This window comes from Pongo abelii, chromosome 17 (genome assembly GCF_028885655.2).
Source record: "Pongo abelii isolate AG06213 chromosome 17, NHGRI_mPonAbe1-v2.0_pri, whole genome shotgun sequence".
NCBI classification, from domain to species: Eukaryota; Metazoa; Chordata; class Mammalia; order Primates; family Hominidae; genus Pongo; species Pongo abelii.
The window spans coordinates 23,975,493-23,997,258 of NC_072002.2; the positions used below are offsets into that span (position 1 = coordinate 23,975,493).

Consider the following 21,766-nt stretch of genomic DNA (forward strand, 5'->3'; position numbering starts at 1 on the left):
TTAAGGTCAGGAGTTCGACACCAGTCTGGCCAACATGGTGAAACCCCGTCTCTACTAAAAATACAAAACATTAGCTGGGTGTGTCAGCAGGTGCCTATAATCCCAGCTACTCGGGAGGCTGAGGCATGAGAAGCCCTTGAAGCTGGGAGGCAGAGGTTGCAGTGAGCTGAGATCATGCCATGGCACTCCAGCCTGGGCAACAGAGCCAGACTCCGTCTCAAAAAAAAAAAAAAAAAAATCTTACCTTCTGACTGCCCCACTAGTCATAGCGCATGCTGGGTTGATATTACCACATGTGAATATATGTGTTTACACAGCTCACAAGATGTGAGCTGTGGAAACTGTGCTAAACTGTCTCCTTCCACAAAACTTCTAACTTTTAACCTAGCTCAGAATGGAGTCTGACACTGTATGTTTGCTTCTGCCTATGTCTAGAAAAGTAATTCATTGCATTTTTAAAATGTATTTTTATTATCAGTAAGAATATTTATTGAAAAGTACTATATTGAACAAATATTTTTTACGTGTGGTCATGAAATTCCTTTGATGAGAATTCACACTTTGAGCTGGAGTTATCTTTCGCTTTCATGACGTCATTCATTCCCTTGACAAATATTCCCAGAGCATCTCCTCTGGGTCAGGCACTGAACCAGGTACTGGTGCAGCAGGTACAAGGACAGGCTCAGCCTCGGCCCTCAAGGAGTCCACAGTCTGGTGGAGTTTTGAGGACACAGTTAAACCATCACAATGCAAGGTGATGGGTGAGACCAGCGGAGACTCTGGTGCTCCCTTAGAGCTTGAGAAGGTGTGGCCTAACCCCCAATGTGAGGGAGGCAGTGAGGCCCAGCCTGAGGCTGGAAGGATAACTAGGGGGGTTGACCCAGGAAAGAGAGTCCCCGGGTATTCCCAAGACACAAGCAGCACATGCACCCGACCAGCCTGTTCAGGAACTGAGAGTGTTAGGAGGGATGGGGTAAGCCCTAAGAAGGGGAGATTTTATGCCAACCCCACCAGAAGGACCAGGCCCGGGGTTTGTAGATGATGGGGACAGTGATGTGGCTGGATTTGTATTATCGCAGTGGCAGCATTGTGCAAGCGCACTGAAATGAGACAGCAGGCAGTGGAAACCGTCCGGAGGCCTCTGAAATCCAGCTCTGTATTAGTAATCTAAGACCACAGCAGTGGCAGAGGCCACGGAAAGAACAGGACAGATACTCAGGAAACGGACCCAATGGGATGCAGTAACTGTTGGGGTTTGTAAGAAAATGGAATCTGGCATAACTCCCACCGTCCTGGTTTGGAAAATTAGGGGCCCTTATTACAGAGAAAGAACTGAGAAAGGAGCAGGTAGAAGGTGTGAGGGTGGCACAGGGCACGAGCTCAATCCTTGGCAAGGTGAATTCCAGACACCTGCGGCACCGTGGGGGCGGTGTGTCTGGGGACGGTGGTGGTCAGTAGGATGGGCTGGGCCAGGGATCCGCGGTGGGCACGGTCTGAGCTGAGTGGGCAGAGTATGGAGGATGCAGTCAGCCCGTCAGGAACGTGTGTAGGTTGAGAGGCTGTGCTGTGGGGAAGGCTCCTCGGACCCCTGGGTGGAGGAGCCCGGATGCACCGGCCAGAGGGACAGCCTGAAACCCAATGCAGTCTCTAGGCGGGATCAAAGCAGGACCACACAGACGGGAAGAAAATAAAGACCAAAATTCATGGATGAGACTTAGCCCCTCGGGGGCCCTAGATGACCTTGATGAGAGTATTTTCCCTATGGGGTGAATGTCGAAGCCAGGCTGCCAGGGACTGAGGTGGGAGCAGCAGGAGGGGAATACAGGCGGGGTCAGACGACCTTTCTAACTCTTGGCTGCGGTGGGCAGGAGGAAAACTGGTGGAACTAACAAGGGGGTGAGATGAAAGGTGTTGTGTGGTTCAGGTGGGACAGAATTGAATGTGTTCGCTTGCTTGAGGGAAACCAGCCGGTAGCAGGAGAGGTTGAAGCAAGAGTGGAGAGGGGAAGGTGCGCTGGGTAAGGGGCGAAGGTCCACGGGGCAGCGGCGGGCCTGAGGGTAGGGGAAGCGCCGCCTGGGGGGCCGGGGCGGGCTGGGGTCTGTTCTCCTGAAGAAGGCCAGCTCCGCAGTGAAGAAGACCGTGTAGGTTTCTTGGAAGGTGGAGGGACTCGACGACAGAGCGGAGCAAAGGCAAGTTAGACAGCGCAGCGCCAAGCCCGAGACGGTCAACCGGGAGCAGCCACACACAAGGAACAGTGACTTCTCCACGCCCACGGCTGGTGTCCACGACTTCGGCCCGGCCCCCTCTTCTGACCTCCTTCCCTCAAGTACAACACTGCAAACGCCAAGCTGCCGGCTGCGGCTCTATTGGAGGGGTCTCAGTAACAGAGGGCAGGTGCCAGTCTCGCGCCCTAGTTCGTTCCTCTGCTACAACGCCAAGTTCGAGGCCACAGTGCCTTCTGGAAGAGTGGTAGTGCTGCTTGGGAGCACTGCACAGGAGAAACGGGGGCTGGAGGTAAAGACAGGAGGCTCGGGAGGCGGCGACGTGGGCGAGCTGGAATAGTCTAGAAGCTGAGCAGAACAAAGGCGGTGTGACTGGTGAGCCTCGGAGGGATCCTCCTCCCTGCTAGAATATGCATGATCCTGCGCGAGTCTTCGCCCGCCAGGAGCAAGGACGCGTCCGAGCCAACACGGGGCGCGCGCCCAGACGCACTTTCCCGGTTCGGGGTGCAAGAGAGCCGGGCGGCCGAGGCGCGGCGGAGGGGCTGCGGGCCCGGAACCCAGGCCGGTCAGCGTGTAAGCGCCCCAGCCGGCCGGGCTCCGTGGGGGGTCAGCTCCCTGACCCCTCCAGCGCGGTAGCGCCTCTCCGAGAGCTCCGGGACCAGCGGCCCGGCCGCCCCCAAAGCCAGCGTCCCTCTCCCTTCCCCGCACCGGGATCCCAGACCAGGGAGGGGGCGCACGTCCGACGGCTGAGGAATAGCGGGGCGCGAGCCAGCCCGGCAGGTGCCCATCGTCGCCCTGTGGGACCCCGGTGGAGCGCTCTGTCCTCCGCGTCACGCTCAGCCACCACCCCGGCTGGTTGGGACCCGGCACCCAGCCGAGCGCGCCGCCCCCTCGGGGACCCGCTGGGCGGGGCTGAGCGAGGCTTGGAGTGCGGGCGAAGGGACGCGGGGCGAACCCAGGGCGCTGCGCCACCTCGGCTGTCTCCGGCGGAGACCGGCGCCCTCGCCCCCCGTCTCCGTTCATTGTGCCGTATTCATCCAGCAGATTTTAAAACAATTCTCGTGTAAAAAGGCATTTTACTCCGCGCTTCTTCCTTACAGCCATTTAGTTGGGAGTTTGCGGTGGGCAGGGGGAGGGAGAAGAAACGCCTGCTCTGAATCGGAAAACACCGAAGAGACCAGACCATCTCTTTCAGCAGCAGGAAAGAGAGGAGCCGTCGCAGGAGCCGCACACGTCTCCAACTCTCTATTGCTTTTTGCGCACATTCCTAACTTCCTGACGTCCATCCCAGCGGGCAGGCATGGGGTGTTTGGGCGGCAACAGCAAGACGACGGAAGACCAGGGCGTCGATGAAAAAGAACGACGCGAGGCCAACAAAAAGATCGAGAAGCAGTTGCAGAAAGAGCGCCTGGCTTACAAGGCTACCCACCGCCTGCTGCTCCTGGGTAAGGCCGAGGGGCGCGCGGCGGCTCCCGGCCCCAGCGGAGCGCACAGCCAGGAGCGGCGAGCGCCGGGCTGGGCGGGCAGGGCCGGGCCGAGGGGCGTGCGCACCCCCGGGCGGCGGAGCCCAGACGGCGGCCGGGGCGAGCTCCTCCAGCCAGGAACCCGCGTATAGGAAATCCCCGTGCTGGGGGAGGAGGATTGCCCAGACCCAGCTGGTGGTGAGAGATGGCAGCGATATCCGGACACACATCACAGCGTTCTTTCTGTTTGTTTGCAGGGGCTGGTGAGTCTGGGAAAAGCACTATCGTCAAACAGATGAGGATCCTGCACGTCAATGGGTTTAATCCCGAGTAAGAATGTTCAATTTCGGTTTTGCTTCCAAACTGCATGCAAACTTCGTCTCTCTCCCAGACGCCCCAGAAGTGCTTTCTCTGAACAATTTCAATTTATTTGATAATGGAGTAGACATTCAAGGGGGAAAAAAATTAGATATTTGCTGTTGGATTTGGTATATTTAGGCAAATCCTTCTGCTAGTGTCTAATGAAAAAAAAACTTGCTTAACAAAATATGATTTATAGGTATTCTTGGAGTATTGATCTGTATTACTGGTATTGCTCTGAGCACACTTAACCAATATCTCAATATATTTTTTCAATATGATATTATTTGTTTGCATCTATTTCAGTTTATAACTGTCAATATATTATCCATGGGATAGATCTAGGTAAAATACATTTACAAGTGTAACTGCATCGTTATATTTATATGCAATATCCATAGCGATTTTGCGTTGTTTTTGTGTAACCTGCATAGTTGTTTAAAGCTATAGATTTTTTAAAAAATGTGTGCATTCAAGTTTGTTTAGAGTACAAATTAGAAAAGAAGGGTGCTTTCTTTCCCAGATAAAACCTTTGCAGATGTTGTCTTGGGGGTTGATACTGACCTCTAGTGAAACCAGTCTAGGTCAGTGCTGTAGCTGGAAATTTAAAATCCCACTCAATTGATTGGAATCAGTGCTAAGAGTAAATTAAGCTAATAACAACTCTCTTTCAATACAGGGAAAAGAAACAGAAAATTCTGGACATCCGGAAAAATGTTAAAGATGCTATCGTGGTAAGGACTTTTTTAAATGATTGTTTACTAGAAAAGTCAGGTGCTCTTCATTCTAAAACTGTGTAGACAGAAATTACATATTGTAGATTATCACACATGGAGCCTAAGTGTTTGTCCATATTTTTTTCTTATTCCATTTTAGACAATTGTTTCAGCAATGAGTACTATAATACCTCCAGTTCCACTGGCCAACCCTGAAAACCAATTTCGATCAGACTACATCAAGAGCATAGCCCCTATCACTGACTTTGAATATTCCCAGGTAAGAAATGCTTACTGAAATATTCTAACTAGTGAAAGATGGAACCATTTTTAATAAGGTTTCTTATTGAGAATCAATATTGATACTAATTCATTATTAACTTTCTTCGAAATCCAGCTCTCTAAATGCATAAGAGGAATACTTATTCTGTACCAAAATATTTGTGTTTGTTAAAAATATTAACTACGGCCAGGGGCGGTGGCTCACACCTGTAATCCCAGTGCTTTGGGAGGCCGAGGCGGGCAGATTGCCTGAGGTCAGGAGTTCAAGCCTAGTCTGTCCAACATGGTAAAACCCCATCTCTACGAAAAATACAAAAAAATTAGCTGGGCATGGTGGTGTGCACCTGTAATCCCAGCTACTCAAGAGGCTGAGGCAGGGGAATTGCTTGATCCAGGGAGGTGGAGGTTGCAGTGAGCCGAGATCACGCCACTGCACTCCAGCCTGGGTGACAGAGCGAGACTCCCGTCTCAAAAAAAAAAAAAAAATTAACTACAATGGGATTGCAAGAAATGCTTTTATGAGTGTATGGGGAAGGCTGATAATCAGGAAGGCAGCATACCTTTAAGAAATGCTGATGGTGCTTTTTTTCCTGTCTGTATTCTTAAACTAACAATTAAGCAGTTTCCCAGATGAAAACAGTAGGAATTACATGAGTGGAGAAAAATACTTATGGTAGGTAATCGCCTCCATGGGAATTACAGAAAGAGCAGAATTCAGTTTACTTTTAAGATGCACAGCCTTCAGATCAATTGAGAAAAGAATGCATTGTATAAAAAATGATAGCATGGATCACTTCTGAATGTTTATCATATTAAAATGCAGTTTGGTTCACATCTGCATTATTTAGGGTTGCTTTTTCTAATCACTTGGATGGCAGTATTGCTTATGCAAAAGAGTGACGTCAATGTTAGTTTTCTGTCATTTTTCAGAATATACATGTCTTTAAAATATTTGGTCATTTCATAAAGCATGTTTCAAAGGAAAAGTATTTGTTAGGCTTCTCAGAAAGTCATTTTCATTTTTGTTACAGTACACCAGAAGTGAGTGAGTGTGTGTGTGTGTGTGTGTGTGTGTATGTGTATGTGTATTCATCAGTAACAGTCTTTCAAAATTTGTATTGCCTGGCATGGTGGTTTGGAGACATTTTTCATTCTTAGAATCCTCTCTTTGAAGGGAAGCATGTGGAGAAACCAATATGTAAAACAGAGAGACCCCGCACTGCCTGCAAGGCCTGTGGCCCCCCGGCTCACCCCACCCCTTCTCTACAGAGCACCATTGTCCCGTGGGCTCTGTATTGGGATGGCTAATAAGACTGACTTTGTTGCTTCGTTTCTTTGTTTGTTTTGAGATGGAGTTTCTCTCTGTCGTCCAGGCTGGAGTGCAGTGGCGCGGCTCACTGAAAGCTCTGCCTCCCGGGTTCACGCCATTCTCCTGCCTCAGCCTCCCTAGTAGCTGGGACTACAGGCGCCCGCCACCACCACGCCTGGCTAATGTTTTTTGTATTTTCAGTAGAGACAGGGTTTCACCATGTTAGCCAGGATGGTCTCGATCTCCTGACCTCATGATCCACCTGCCTCAGCCTCCCAAAGCGCTGGGATTACAGGCATGAGCCACCACGCCGGGCCAAGAATGACTTTTTTAAAAAGCTTTTATTTTCATCCTTTAATATGATTTTTGCTTCTGATAAGCATGCCAGTGTAGAGCCAGTGATATGTGTAGAATTTCTAAAATGGAGGAGTGAGGAGTGGCACGCTGGCTGGAAGAAGGGGCTGGGCATCTGGCCCCATGTCTTTAACTGGATGGCTTGGAGAGGGCAAGGGGTTGATGTGGCAGGGGAAGGGGTAGGCAGAAGATACTCCAGCCACACCAGGATCTTCTGCTAACTGGAGGTGCAGATGTCCTCCCGGTTCTCACTGATGCTATGTACACTGGCAAAATCACCCAGAACTACATGGTCCTGGTTGAAATCAGGAGTAGTGTTCCCTTTCAACTTCAGATTTAGACATTTATAGAAAAGCATCTGAGTTCTCAGATTTATCCTATCATGTTTGCCTAGAAGTAATCATATTCTATATATATTTGGGGGGAAATGCTATTCTTAACATGTAGTGAGAAATTAAAATTAAGATTAATTAATCAGTCCCATGTCTTCTTTCTCCTGTTCATGACAGTCTCACGGTTGATGAGACATCCCATATTCAACCCCAAATCCAGAAACAATTGGTAACTCCCACCTACATTATCTAAGGAATCTAAAACATCTAATTTGGGAAAGTGTTTTTGGAGCTAAATCATGAACATTTTAAATTAAAAACTTGAGAAACCATTTGCTTTGAATGCATATGTTTTAATATAGATAAATTAAGGTTACTTAAAAGTTATTATCAGAAAGCATAATTAATTATCATTACAATAAAGGAGAATTTAGCACCAGCAGATGCAAATGTAATTACAATGCTCTTTCAGAGGTAATACTTTTGTGGGGATTAGTTTTACTGGTGTTTTTTAAGCCTAACATTCTGTTGTCTTAAATGTCTATGCACATGTCAAATGAGAGTATATTTTATATTTATATTTATGTATATTTATATATTTTTAATATAGCCCAGACTTATATAAATCAGGAAATTAATGTTAAATATGCAACATTCCTTCTGAAAATGCTATTTTTAATTTTAATATGCACAGAATTTTAGTGACATTTATTTCATAGTGCTTGGAAATATTTCTATTACTTATCTTATTAAATTATGTAGTTCTTGGTTTCATATTTTGATGATCCTCATTCAGAATGATATCAAGACAAATCTGACTTATATGCTCCATTGGAAAATTAACTTTTATTTAAAAGAATGTATGTTTTTTATAAACATACAAGTAGAGCTAAATCAAGTATTTTAATAGTAAACAAAACACTGTTTTACTCAATCCAGTACTTTTTTGAGATTGAATCCTTGAGAAAGCCTGTCAGTGTCATGGTTCAATTATTTGAGGGTCTTAAGTTAATTTTCCTGTAGGGGTAAGATAACTTTTGAACCAAATACATTATATTAAAGTTAAAAATTAATTTTAGGGTTTCTTCAAGAAAAGGAGAAAAGTAACTTATCTTAGAAACAAACATCTTGAGAATTTTCTCTGAGAATATTGCACATGGGGGAAATACGGGTGGGTTACTCTTTGGGTCTTTTGCTCTCTGTGGTGTCTTTCATTTGAATTTCAGTTGAATTCCATGAATCTGAAGTTGTAACAGAAAGCAGGCAAATGTGGTTAGTACCTATCAGCCAAGGGCTGCTGTGGGGAGGTCAGAGAGACTCGGAGGCTGGATCGTATCATCGGCCTTACAGGCCAGGTGTGTCCGGACACACGAAGCTTTGGAGGGTTCTAAGCAGTGGAGCCATGAGATATCATTGTGTTTCATCAAGATCACTCTGGCTGTGGGTGGAGAAAGGCTTATGGGGAGGCAGGAGTTGAAGGAGGGCAGCCACTTCGGAGACTAGTCTAATAATACAGAGGAAAGGTAATGGGACAGCTTGCAGTGGGAGGGGATCATGAGGGTGGAGAAAAGTGGCCTGAGTTGGGATTTATTTTGGAAACAGAACCATTTAGACTTGTTGGCATGTGGATGTGAGTACTGAGGGGAAATAGATCAATCAAGAATGACTCTGAGCGTTTGGGTCTGAATTTCTGCATAGAAGATAGAAACAGGTTGGGAGGAGGCAGGTATGAGGAGGTTTTGTTTTCCTGGTGAGTTGGAGATGACTATTTCGACATCTAAGTGGAGACACCAGGTGGACAGTTGGATGCGTGAGGCCCCAGGAACAGCCATTGCAGAAGGAAGGGATGTCAGCGGTGGGCAGTGCTGACCGGGGAGTCAAGACGGACATTAAGGTAAAATGGCTTTGGCAGCTTCAAGGTCACCGGTGACCTTGATAAGGACCCAGGTGGAGGGTATTGAGGAGAGACTGTGATGTGAGTGGGTGCAGGTGGCAGCGGCAGATTAGGCCTTTCTGGAGGTTTTGCTGTGGAGGAAGGCTGAGGAGCCAGGCAGCAGCTGGGAAGGTAGGCAAGGTCAAGAGAGGGTTTCTTTAAGATGAAAGATACAAAACCCTGTCTGAATGAAAAGGGCTGGAATCACTTGGTAAAGCAGGAGAAAATGACAATACAGAAGAAAGAGGCTGTGTATGGCAGGAGTCCAGTCCTCGAGAAGGTTAAAAGAATGGGGTCCAGAACAAAAAAGGACCAGACCACCTCCCCACTTGAGAAGGCAGAGAACAGGTGCAGACGCAGGTATGTTTTCAGATTTGGTGGCAGCGAGGTGAGGGAGGGCTTGTTAGCAAAGGCTTTTCAAGCAAATTGTGAAAGCAAATTGGTAGCTTACATGGGGATGATCGTCTAGTTTTGCAATTATCCGTAAACTGGTATTGTTCAGGTTATGATGAACAATGATGGATGATAAAGTTCTTGTGACCTCGAGCTCACGTGATACAGTTATTCCCTTCACAAGCCAGAACTGTAAAGGGGAGTTTCATACCAGGTCAAAGCAAAAAACAAAAAAACTCCAGTTATCTTCACAGCAAACCGGCAGGATATTTGCTGCAGAATAATGTGAAATCTTTGGAGACAAGGTCAGCATATGTTAAATTTTAATTTCAAATGAAATAACACAAACATATTTTACAACATATAAATCACAATAGAAAAGTACTGGGATTAGCTACAAATAACGAATTGACAATTGCCTGATTAGAGTTTTTCTCATGAATACACCCAAAGCTTCAGGTTATCTTTGTTCAAGGCTTGACTCCCCCCGGTAAGCCCCTCACTAGTTGGCACCATGTCTTAGCAGCCAAATTTTGCATAGCAGCCAGCAGATGCAGTGATGCAAAATAAATAGTCTTAAGTGATTATGCTAAAACATAGATTAGCTGATCATTTATGAAACAGGAAAAATAGGCTGGGCGTGGTGGCTCACACCTGTAATCCCAGTACTTTGGGAGGCCAAGGCAGGTCAATCACCCGAGGTCAGGAGTTTGAGACCAGCCTGGCCAACATGGTGAAACCCTGTCTCTACTAAAAATAGAAAAATTAGCTGGGCATGGTTGCGGGTGCCTGTAATCCCAGCTACTCGGGAGGCTGAGGCAGGAGAATAGCTTGAACCCAGGAGGCGGAGGTTGCAGTGAGCCAAGATCGTGACATTGCACTCCAGCCTGGGCAACAGAGCGAGACTCCGTCTCAAAAAAAAAAAAAAAAAAGAAGGAAAGAAAAGAAAAAAGAAAAATGTTATGGTTGCCTCCTCCAAAAATCCTTTAGCACCATACCAAGCAAAATCACTGTTGAATTCAATTGAGTTATTCATTTGTTTGATTTTTATTCTTAAAATGTGGATACTTTATTAGCTCTTTTCAAATTGTATTTTGCTAGTTTTTTCTAAGGGGAAGAGGATAAATAAGGCTAAACAAGAAACAGAAAAGCAGTCTGATCTGTTGGTTAATACTCTATCATTACCACCTGGTGTTTCCTAAATTATTACCCAGAGAGCAGAGGTCAGTGTTTTGCCTTCCTCCCAGGTGAGAGCTACTCTCTCACTTTGCAACAGCAGCCCCAAGTCAGGAGGCACCCTGTGTGGCTAACGTCTGAGTGTTCGGTCAGTGTGCAGGCAAAGGAGGCCACAGTGGCCTGGGCCAAGGCCCCAGGAGCCAAACGGCCTGGTGTGACTTTGAGCAAGTGGCCTACGCTCATTGCAGCTTGTGGCCCTGCATAGAGAGCCAAGTGTGGTGCCCAACCCAGGGGGTGCCATGCAGAGCCTCAGCGGCTGCTGCCATGTGCTGCCGCATCTCCTTGGGGGACATGTGCAGAATCTCCAGAATGCGGTTAGATTCTTCCACACAATATCCGTGTTGCCTCTCCAAGCCTGTCTCTATCTCCTGCTAGAAGGCTTTGTGCTGTGGGTTTTCGTGTGTGTGTTTTTTTTTTAACCAACCAAGCCGAAGCCCACCACGTAAATCAGGTCAGCATGAGTTCCTCCACGGCAGCCTCTACTTGGGTTCCCTGCACCCTCGGTGACCATTCCTGCCCAGTACCTCATCAAAAATCATCAGAAAATGATGGGGCTGGCTGTGTTCACTCCCTGAGGACCAGGCCTCTTTCTCCACCGCCTCCTCTCCCCACAGCTCGCTCTTGGAGTGTATCTCCTGCTGGGTGCACTGCAAACAATCTCCAGGTGCCTGCTAACTTAGGTTATAATAGAATCCTCCGAATCCACTTCAGTAAGGACCTGTGGGCACAAGAAGTCAGGGGATGGGCCGACTGAGATGTCACACAGTGTGAAAGAACATGAGGTCCCCACACATACAGCAAAACAGCAACCACCTAATTCAAAATGGTATTGAAATTGATTGCCCCACAGCCATCCTGTTCTTTGCCTTTTGAGCTAGTGAGGTCTGGTGCATGTTTTATGGGAGAAAGGCAACATTTGAGCTGGTGTAAAAAGGGCACGTAAACTTTCGCCTTCTGCAGTACACTGAACCTCTTAAAGACGTGTGTATCTGGCATGGAAGGAAAAAGTACCGTTTTCCTTCCAGTATTTTCGGATGTAATTAATAAATGGAAATTTATTATAGGGGCCCACTTAAGGTCTCACTGCCCCTCTGCTGGGTCTGTCTTGAATGGGAGTCACTGGGAGAAGGGTCTTTGGGCTTGGCGCTTCCCCTGGGTCTTCATGGGGGCTGAGGCAGGGCTGGTAAGGAGCCCATGCAGGGGGACACAAGGGTGGACAGGGCGCAGACACCCCCAGGCCTGGGATTCTGTGGACAGCATGGTGTCTGTATCTTGAAAGGGGGTCTTAAGGGGAGGTGTGGGGCCAGCCCAACCTGTGTTCAAATTCTAGCCCTGCCAGACCCTTTGTGTGTGACCTTGAGCACATGACTTCATTGCTATCTGCCTTTTCTCAATGGTACAGTAGAGATGATGGCAACACCTACTTCCTGTGGCTGATGTGAGGATTAAACATGTTAATATCTAAAACAGTGGCTGGGACATGGGCGGTACAGCTTTAAAATGAGCAATCCTGCTCTGCCGGAGGAAGTGGAGCAGAGCTAGCGCCATCTTGGCCTCGCCTCAGTTGTTGGGCCTGGTTGGTGGCTCCACCTCAGTCCACCCGGCCCCCAGGTCCTGTGGTCTGACATGGCTTACTGTCCACTCCCCTCTGGATCCACAGGGAGTCAGTCGCACCCCTTAGCTATCACCGCCTGCACCTCCACCTCAAGCCAGCATTTATAGGCAGTCCCTTCTGTCCCCATGCCAAGAGCTGACATCCCTAACACTTCACAGCCATCCTGGGGGAAGGCACCCCTAGTTATCCCCAAAGGAAGTGAGGCCCCTGACTGCTCAGGAATCCTCATCCCCGTGCCCTCTCAGAGCACAGGTTCTCAGGTGGGAGTCCCCCAGGCTCCCCGGCAGGTTACCGTGGACCTCACTTCCTGCCTGTTCTCTGTTACCAGCAGGCCCCAGAGCTCGGCTCTCCTTCTCTTTCTCTACCTTATTTTCAGTTGGATTTTCTTTGCTGACATTGTCCTTGCTCTTTCCCACCATTTTGGCTTGGCCTGTGTCCTGCCCGTCTGATCCTGTGGCTGGCCTAGCCTCAGGTTCTTTGAGGCTGCCTGGAACTCCCCTGGATTTTGCAGATTTCTGTGGCATTTTTCGCCTTGCTCCCTAGGCCTACAGTTTCTGCCCAGTTTTGCCGCAAGTTCCAATAAGCTGCAGCTTCATTCTTTTGTGCTTACCGCAGTGCACCTTTGCTTCATGCTGTCTAGTGGTAGAGAGGTGAAATGCACCCTGACTGCACCCCTCAAAGGGAGATCATGCTAAAATAAATACTTCACAGATAGTTAGATGTCCTAAGGCATGTTCTCTGGTTTTTAAAAAAGTCCTAGGAAAGACCTTTTTTTAAAATGCACAATAATCTTTCTTGTTCTAATTTGCACACCTGGTTGCTGGAAGCGGTGAACGCCTGTGTCTTAGGCTCAGGGCTGCCATATTGATTCTATAGGGCCTAACAGAAGTCCCACTTTGCAGAGGAAAACAGTGATGTGTGTTGAAAATAGATGGTGCGTGAGGCCTCAGGGACCATTTGGCCTGACAGCCCCAGCTGAGGACAGGGAGGCACAGGAGGTGGAGAGGGAGAGGCAACATGGAAGTTGATTTCATTTGCCAGCTGTCCATGGAGCTTCCCAGTAGTTGGCAAAGATGGAACGTGGCTTCCTGAGCCGCCTGTCTTTCCCATGAAAGGTTGTCATCACAGAGTAGTCCATAAGCAGCAGTTTTCAGTGGGGCCACATGGAGGTCCCGAAGCTCTTCTGCCAGCACTGTGGAGGGGAGGCGGGTGACATGGAAGAGGTCACGTGGACTGCCCTTGCGTCAGTAATTATTCAGTATACTTATTATCCATCTTGTGGACACCGAGATGAATAAGGAACAGCACTTTTCTACCTGTGGCAGGGATACAGGCTTAAGAAATACAGGTGTGTGAGGCTACATTTAAGGAAGTTCTTGGGGCCACCTGTGGACACCCATGCAGCTGGCGTCACACTGAGCTGAATCTTCCTTGAATGGGAAGGGCTTAGAGGGCAGGTGGACATAGAGAGGACAGTGCTTCAGGGCGGGTGGCACTTTCGGAGCCTGCAGATCAAAAGCCCAGTCAGGCCGCGGCGGGTTAGGGAGAGTCCTGCAAGCCTGGCCAAGGGGCCTGGGCTTCCTCCTCAAGGCTGGGGAGAACCACTCCATGGTTTTCTTTGGGGGAGTGACAAAAATGCAAGGTTTTTTTTGGAAGGATCACTCCCGAATTCATAAAGAGACCAGGCTTCGTATCTGCTGTGGGGATGGTGCTCTGGGAATTTGTCTGTCATTGGACAAAGGGCATTTCCTGTGCCGGAAACCTGCTTCCAGATCTCACATGGCTTCTGTCATGATATTAAGGAGGAGGGAAACCCCCACTGAGAATGAGTATTGTATTATTCTGCACATCTGAGATGCTAATAAAAGGAATTTTTATTATTATAGTAAAACATTTCAGTTAGATACGTTAACCGTATTAGAGCTTCAATAAAGATACTTTTCTTAAATTCCATTTTTTTCTTTGCAATATTATCATAAGAGGTACTGCTAATCAATGTTAGCTTTTTATTTTGAAATGATTTTAATCTTTACCCGAACAATACAAAAGTAGTACCGAAGACTCCCATATGTCCTTCACCCAGATTCATCGATAGCTAATGTGTGGCCACATTCGTGCTCTCACTCTCTCTACACTAATACACATTTTTGTGAACGATTTGAGAGTTGGTTGTAGACATCGTGCCCCCTTGCCTCTAAATACATCAGTGTGTATTTCCTTAGAATGAGGACATCCACTTCACTTCTGTAACCACAGCACAGGTATCAAAATTAGGAGATTTAACATTAATACAATATCTTTTTTTTTTTTTGAACAGAGTCTCGCTCTGTGTCCCAGGCTGGAGTGCAGTGGTGCGATCTCGGCTCACTGCAGCCTCCCAAGTAGCTGGGACTACAGGCATAGCCCACCACCATGCCTGGCTAATTTTTATATTTTTAGTAGAGATGGGATTTCACCATGTTGGCCAGGCTGGTCTCAAACTCCCGGCCTCAAGCGATCCACCCACCTCCCAAAGTGCGGGGATTACAGGTGTGAGCCACCACATCCGACCATCATTTTGTAATCAACAAATCTTACTCAGATTTTACCAAGAGTCTCAATAATAGCATAATGAAATAATAGCAGTAACAATAATAATAAATAATGATATTGGTAACTCTGGTCAGTAATCCAGTCCAGGATCAACCATGACATTTAACTTCCATTTCTCTCTACGCTAGAACAGTTGCTCAGCCCACCTTTTTTGTCATGACCTTGGCCTGACATTGACTTTGTAGAACACCCACACTCAGAGTTCCTTTGAGGTTTTGTGTTTGGAGCAACAGCAGAGAAGTGATCATGCATCCTTCCTTCTCAGTGCATCTGTGATGTTAACTCTGGTCACTAGTTAAGGTGGGGTCTGCTTCTATATAGACACCCTTTTTCCTTTGCTAATTTATAAGTAAATTCTAGGAATGTTTTTTGAAACTGTACAAATATCCTGTTCTTTTTTTTTTTTTTTTTTTTTTTTTTTGAGACAGAGTCTTGCTCTGTCGCCCAGGCTAGAGTGCAGTGGCACAAGCTCGGCTCACTGCAACCTCCTCCCTTCGGATTCAAGCAGTTCTCCTGCCTCAGCCTCCTGAGTAGCTGGAATTACAGGCACCCGCCACCATGCCCAGCAAATTTTTTTGTATTTTGAGTAGAGATGGGGTTTCCCTATGTTGGCCAGGCTGGTCTCAAACTCCCAACCTTAAGTAATCTGCCCACCTTGACCTCCCAAGGTGTTGGGATTACAGGCGCGAGCCACCATGCCTGGCCCAAATATCCTGTTCATATCAAAACTCACACTGTAGTTTTCACACGCCAGTAAACTTGAGCAATAAATATGTAAGGGAGAAAACTGCTCAATCTTTTGACTTTCTAAATACTATGATTAAAATAAAATAGGTGGCCCATGCCTGTAATCCCAGCACTTTGGGAGGCCCAGGCAGGGGCGGATCACTTGAGTCCAGGAGTTTGAGAGACAAGCCTAGGCAACATTGGTGAAACCCTGTCTCTACAGAAAATACACTGGGTGTGGTGGCTCCCACCTGAAATAGCAGCTCCCTGAGCCTGGGAGGCAGAGGTCACAGTGAGCCATGATCCAGCCACTGCACTCCTGCCTGGGCGGCAGAGTATGACCCTGTCTCAAAACAAACAAACAAAAAAAAAAGAAAAGAAAATGGATGTAAGTTCTGTGTAGCTAGGTGGGGTGGGCTGGAGTCAAAAGAAGCAGGCATATCTATGAAAGCTGAATATAATAGACTGTACATACTGAAGACTTTATTTTTGTTAATAAAAGCAAATGGTTAAAAGTTGTTTTACATCTACTCTTCAAATATCTATAAAATCAGTTGATGTTCCTTATGGTTAACAGCACGGGCTGCCCCATAAAAATACCTGATGAAAAAAAAATTAGAAAAAGAAAATGGAGATGGTGCTACCTTAACATAATAAAAAATGCATCATTTCATGCTTTTGATAATAAAAGCACATGGAGGACCAGCCACAACAGCGACCTCTCAAACTCACCAGCACACCAAGAAATTGGGGCTTGAGCCACATGACCATTTTTATCTAAAGTGTTTTTTCTTATAGAAAATGAATTAAAGGGCCACAAAGTAATTAAGGCAACTTTTTTTTGGTTTTTAAATTTTTTGATGGATATATAATAGTTGTACATGTTTATAGGGTACGTGTGATATTTTGATACAAGCATACAGTAAGTTATCAAATGAGAGTAATTAGAATATCCGTCACCTCAAACATTTATCATTCCTTTGTGTTAGGAATATTCTAATTCCAGTCCTCAAGGTATTTTGAAATATACAATAAATTATTAAGTTACAGTTGCCCCGTGGTGCTACTCAATACTGTATCTTATTCCTTCTATGCATCCGTACTTTTGTACCCATTAATCATTCTCTCTTCACCCACCTCCCCACTATTCTTCCCAGCCTCTGGGAAGCATCATTCTATTCTCTACCTCCATGAGGTCCACTTTTTAGCTCCCACATAGGAGTGAGAACATGTGATATTTGTCTTTCTGTGCTTGGCTTATTTCCCCTAACACAATGTTCGTTCTATCCATGTTGCTGCAAATGACAGGATTTCATCCAGTTCCATCCCCGTTGCTGCAAATGACAGGATTTCATTTTTTTTTTCATGGCTGAATAATATTCCATTGTGTATTTGTGTACCATTTTTTTAATTATTATTTCTTGGATAGGATGTCTTTGAAACTTCAAATCCTTTGAAAATGTGAGGCTGAACAAAAAAGATTTTTGTTTCCAAAGTTCGCCTCCAGTTTGAATGTATTGGAAGTTTGTTGCTTGGTTTACCCAAAGGAGAAGCTCATCTCTAAGGACACTTGCTCTTTTCAGAAGAATATGGCATTAAACATACCTTAAGTATTAGAGCATTTTGTTCTTATCGTTGCTAGTTTTATGTAACTGAGAGAAAATATTTTGAACGTCTTAGCACTCTCTCAGGAATCAGTAGAAGGAGCAGAGCGAGGAGGCTATTCTTATGCCAAATTAAGACTTAAATGAGTCAACACGTGTGGTTTGTGAGAAAAGCACACTAGGTTTTAAGAGGCAGAATAATGAAGTTGTTCTTGAGAAGGTTCCTTTGAAACACTGGCTTTCTTATTTTTTAGTTTTGCATGAGAATGTCATCCATGAAGGTGTGGGGGTTTTTTCACCTTTAAAATAATCTCATACTTTTTTTATCCTGTCGTCTTCATGCATAAATTGAATTAAATCAACTGTGTGCATAACATTCTCACTACACAAAGCAATTCCATTTTTAATTTGTGTTTGTATTTGTTTGGATAGTAAATATTTGTGGATGGCATAAAATCTAAAAGATATAAAGGAGCAGGGAGGGAAGAGGCTGCTCCTTCCCAGCCCCCCAGAGTCCCCAGAGACAGCCAGTATGGTGTTTCAACAGAGTGGTTGGCCTTAAACTGACTTCGAGTCCCCAAAGGGCGATCTTCTCAACCTACTTTTATCTTGTAGTGAAGAGAATCTGTTATAAAATGTTACCGTAGTTAATCTTGTTAGTATGGGGCAAATATCTAACCTGAATTGCCAAGTAAATGTTTTCCAAGTGAAATTTAACAATAGAGTAAATTAGCTGGAAACTGCTTGGGTGCTGAGACCAAATGCCTGAGTACTTAATTGCAAAAATATAGAACGATTTTGTTAGACAACCATGAAATACTGGTGTTTTAAAGCGTAGAAGCTGCAGACTTCCTCACTGAGGGAGATCATAGATTGAACAGTTAAGCCAGGCAAGACGTTTGGAGGGCATTTGACGTAGGTTCAGCGTGGCTAATAACCTGGGATAGCATTTGGTAGTTCTTCAGGACATTTCTCTAACTTTTCAGGTCCTTGCTACATGTCATCTTTCTCACACGAGTTTCCTGTTCAATCTGTACCCAACCTGTATTCTTCCTTTTGGCTTTAAGACATTCTGTCCCTCCCATACCCATTTGTATTTTATAGACCCAGTTTGATATTTCTGCCCAGGAAGAAATCTCTGACTTCCCTCCCATATGCCATGCTTGCAGACTTGCATTCTGTGCACCCTTATGCTTGCACACTTGCTCTCTGTGTGCCTTTACATTTGCATGCTTCCTCTCTGTGCACCCTTATGCTTACACACCTGTTCTCTGTGCCCCTTTATGCTTGCACACTTGCACTCTAGGTACCCTTATGCTTGCACATTTGCTCTCTGTGCCTTTACACTTGCATGCTTACTCTGCGTGCATCCTTATGCTTACAAACCTGCTCTCTGTGCACACTTACACTTGCACACTTGCCTCTCTGAGCACCCTTATGCTTGCACCCCTGCCACTTTGCACCCTGTTGCTTGCACAGTTGCTCTCTGTGCACCTTATGCTTGCATGCTTGCTCTTGGTGCTTGCATGCCTGCGCTGTGTGCATCCTTACACTTGCATGCTGTACTCTGTGAGCCCTTGTGCTTGCACACTTGCACTCTCCACGCCCTTGGCCTTGCACGCTGGCTCTCTGTGCACCCTTAGCTGACACACTTACATTCTGTGTGCTCTTGCACACTTGCTCTCTGTGTTCCCTTAGTTTGTACAATTGCACTCTATGCATCCTTGCACTTGCACGCTTGCTCTCTGTGCACCCTTACTTTTGTGTGCTCCTTCCCACCAGGTCTTGCTCTTACCATCTTCAAAACCCTGCCTTGCCTGCTTTTTTTTTCTTCCTCTACCTGAAACACTAAGATTTCGAAGAACACAGTTTGCATGTTGTATAGATGTCCTTATTTAAATATTGATTTGCCAAAGGTTAGTCTTGAGTACTTAGTAAGTTCTTAGTAAGGCGAAAATAACTAACGAAACAAGTTATTTGCCCCCTTTTAAGTCCCTCCAATTAACAAGGCTAGACTTATTTAGAAAGCGCATTTATGTGTTGTATTTGAAATTTTTTATGCCTGACCTTTGATTCTTAAAGCTCACAGTATGATGAGTCATGTAGAGTTTTTCCACTAAACATGCCTTTACTGGGGATAGGAACTTGACATGGCATTTGGCATATAGTTATGCTCAGTAAATGTATATAAAGCCACGTATTTATCAACACCATACTCAGGACCATGAGTTACACAAAGAAAGTGTTAGTTATGACCTCTGGCCTCAAAAGCCTTACCACTTAGTGAAGAAAGGATGTCTGTAATATATAATGTATAGGCCGGGCACGGTGGCTCACACCTGTAATTCCAGCACTTTGGGAGGCTGAGGCAGGAGGATCACCTGAGGTCAGGAGTTCAAGACCAGCCTGACCAACATGGAGAAACCCCGTCTCTACTAAAAATACAAAATTAGCTCGGCGTGGTGGCACATGCCTGTAATCCGAGCTACTCAGGCAGCTGAGGCAGGAGAATCGTTTGAACCCAGGAGGCGGAGGTTGCAGTGAGCTGAGATCACGCCACTGCACTCCAGCCTGGGCAACAAGAGCGAAACTCCGTCTCAAAAAAAAAAAAAAAGGCCAGGCGCAGTGGCTCACGCCTGTAATCCCAACACTTTGGGAGGCTGAGGCGGGTGGATCATGAGGTCAGGAGATCGAGACCATCCTGGCTAACACGGTGAAACCCCGTCTCTACTAAAAATACAAAAAATTAGCCAGGCATGGTGGCGGGCGTCTGTAGTCCCAGCTACTTGGGAGGCTGAGGCAGGAGAGTGGTGTGAACCCGGGAGGCGGAGCTTGCAGTGAGCCGAGATCGTGCCACTGCACTCCAGCCTGGGCGACAGAGCGAGACTCCGTCTCAAAAATATGTATATATATATTATACGTTATTATATATAACATATATATAATGTGTAATATAAAATTAATGAAGAATAAGGCATGTAGTTTAATGCTAACTCATATGGTATAGACTAGACATTCTGTAGCCATTCAGAAAAGAAGATTAATAAGGACTATTGTGCTCAGACAAAAGTCTTCATTGTTGCACTTCGTACAGTAGGGCTTCCTGGGAAGGTAAAATTGTCATCAGCAGAGCCTAGTCAGGAAGCCATATCCCCATCACAAAATCAAGGCCACTCCTAGCATAGCAGCATCAGTTTCTCAGGTCTGGGGGACAGTAAGCTTTGGCTAGAGCTCAAGAATGAGCCCTTGGTCTACAAACTTGTTTCATGATGTTCAGAAAAATGGAGAGCATCATCTTTTAGCTTAAAGTGAATCCACAGTTGTGGCAGTTAGTTTATTACACATGCACGTAATTACTTAGTGTTTAAAGAAACGTTGGTAAAGAATATGTTCAGATAAATTGAAGTATATATTTTTTTATTTCATGAAGCACATAAGTTTATGGCAAAAAGATAAACAAATGTTGGTTGCTTCAGTCATTTCCATTTCCATTTTCTTATCCCAAGTGGAGGTAAAATGATCCTTACTACAATCTTGCTTATCTTACCTATTTACACACATGTCTAAAATATACACACACACATGCACACACACAGGCACATGCAGAGGCTGAATCATGCACAAAATACGTAAATGATGAACATTTTTAAAAAAATATTACCAAATATTGATGGGATATGGCAGTGTTGTTTTTGAAAAATATGTAACATGACTTTAATATTTTTATAGTTTTCAGAATTAGAATCATAGGAAGGGAAAATGTTTTAATTAGATAATTCAACTTTTTATGTGTCTGTAGTGGTGTACTATAAAAGCAAATTATAAAGCATTATTAAATATTTATAATAATTTTTAATATTACCTACATTATGAATTTAACTAAAATAAAGTGTGAGTTGTACATTTTTAATTGAGTTGTTTCAATAGCTGGAAACATCCTGAAGCATTATATTAATTTTTGAACTATTTGAATTCAAACTGAGTATGATTTGAAAATAAATTAATAATTTAAAAACAAAAATAAAAATATTACCAAATATTAAACTTAGCTCAATGATTATTCTTCAGAAACATCTGGAAAGAACGATATTTTCATAGCAAAACCTTTAGAATCATCTCTGAAAAAAGAAAAAAGGGAAAACATATTTTCTCTTAATTTTCCTCCCTACTGCCACCACCCGTATGAGAATCATATGAGTTTGACCACCCATTATTCTTAATTGTTTCTAGAGCTGTCTATGCAATCTCAGTCAAACGAGTAATTTTTAACCAGAGTATTTGTAGAAAAATAACAGTTGTCATTTGAGTTTTCATTTTTATTAAAAAATAATGTTAAAGATTTTATGGCATTATTATCAGGTTGCATTTTTTTTAATCCACAGGAGTGTACCATTACCCTAAAGAATACCTTTTAAATTATTGGGAGGTTCCTATCTCCACTTTCTCAAGCTTAAATAATCTCCTTAAATAATCTAAATTTTTAGATATTATGTAAGTGTTCTAATACTTTACATATTGAATGAAGATATATCATTTTAAGGTATTTAGTTTTAAATTTAAGTTTTTTTAAAATAGTTCCTAAGGTGTTATATGTTTACTTTTTTGTTAAATCACATGGCATCGTGCTGA

At 44.9% G+C, this 21,766-nt stretch overlaps 1 protein-coding gene across 2 annotated transcripts in view; it reads left to right on the forward strand.

Annotated features, from left to right (window-relative positions):
- The window catches only part of GNAL (G protein subunit alpha L), a 202,222-nt gene that overhangs the window by 66,619 nt on the left and 113,837 nt on the right, over positions 1 to 21,766 (forward strand). Inside the window, exons 1-4 of one of the 2 annotated variants that reach the window (XM_024235811.3) lie at positions 3,146 to 3,667; positions 3,943 to 4,015; positions 4,725 to 4,779; positions 4,922 to 5,041. In XM_024235811.3, the coding sequence (XP_024091579.1) occupies positions 3,523 to 3,667; positions 3,943 to 4,015; positions 4,725 to 4,779; positions 4,922 to 5,041 (393 nt within the window). In that variant the 5' untranslated portion in view covers positions 3,146 to 3,522. Of the gene's footprint in view, positions 1 to 3,145; positions 3,668 to 3,942; positions 4,016 to 4,724; positions 4,780 to 4,921; positions 5,042 to 21,766 lie in introns of those variants that run through there. The other variant, XM_009252234.4, reaches the window with a different exon arrangement.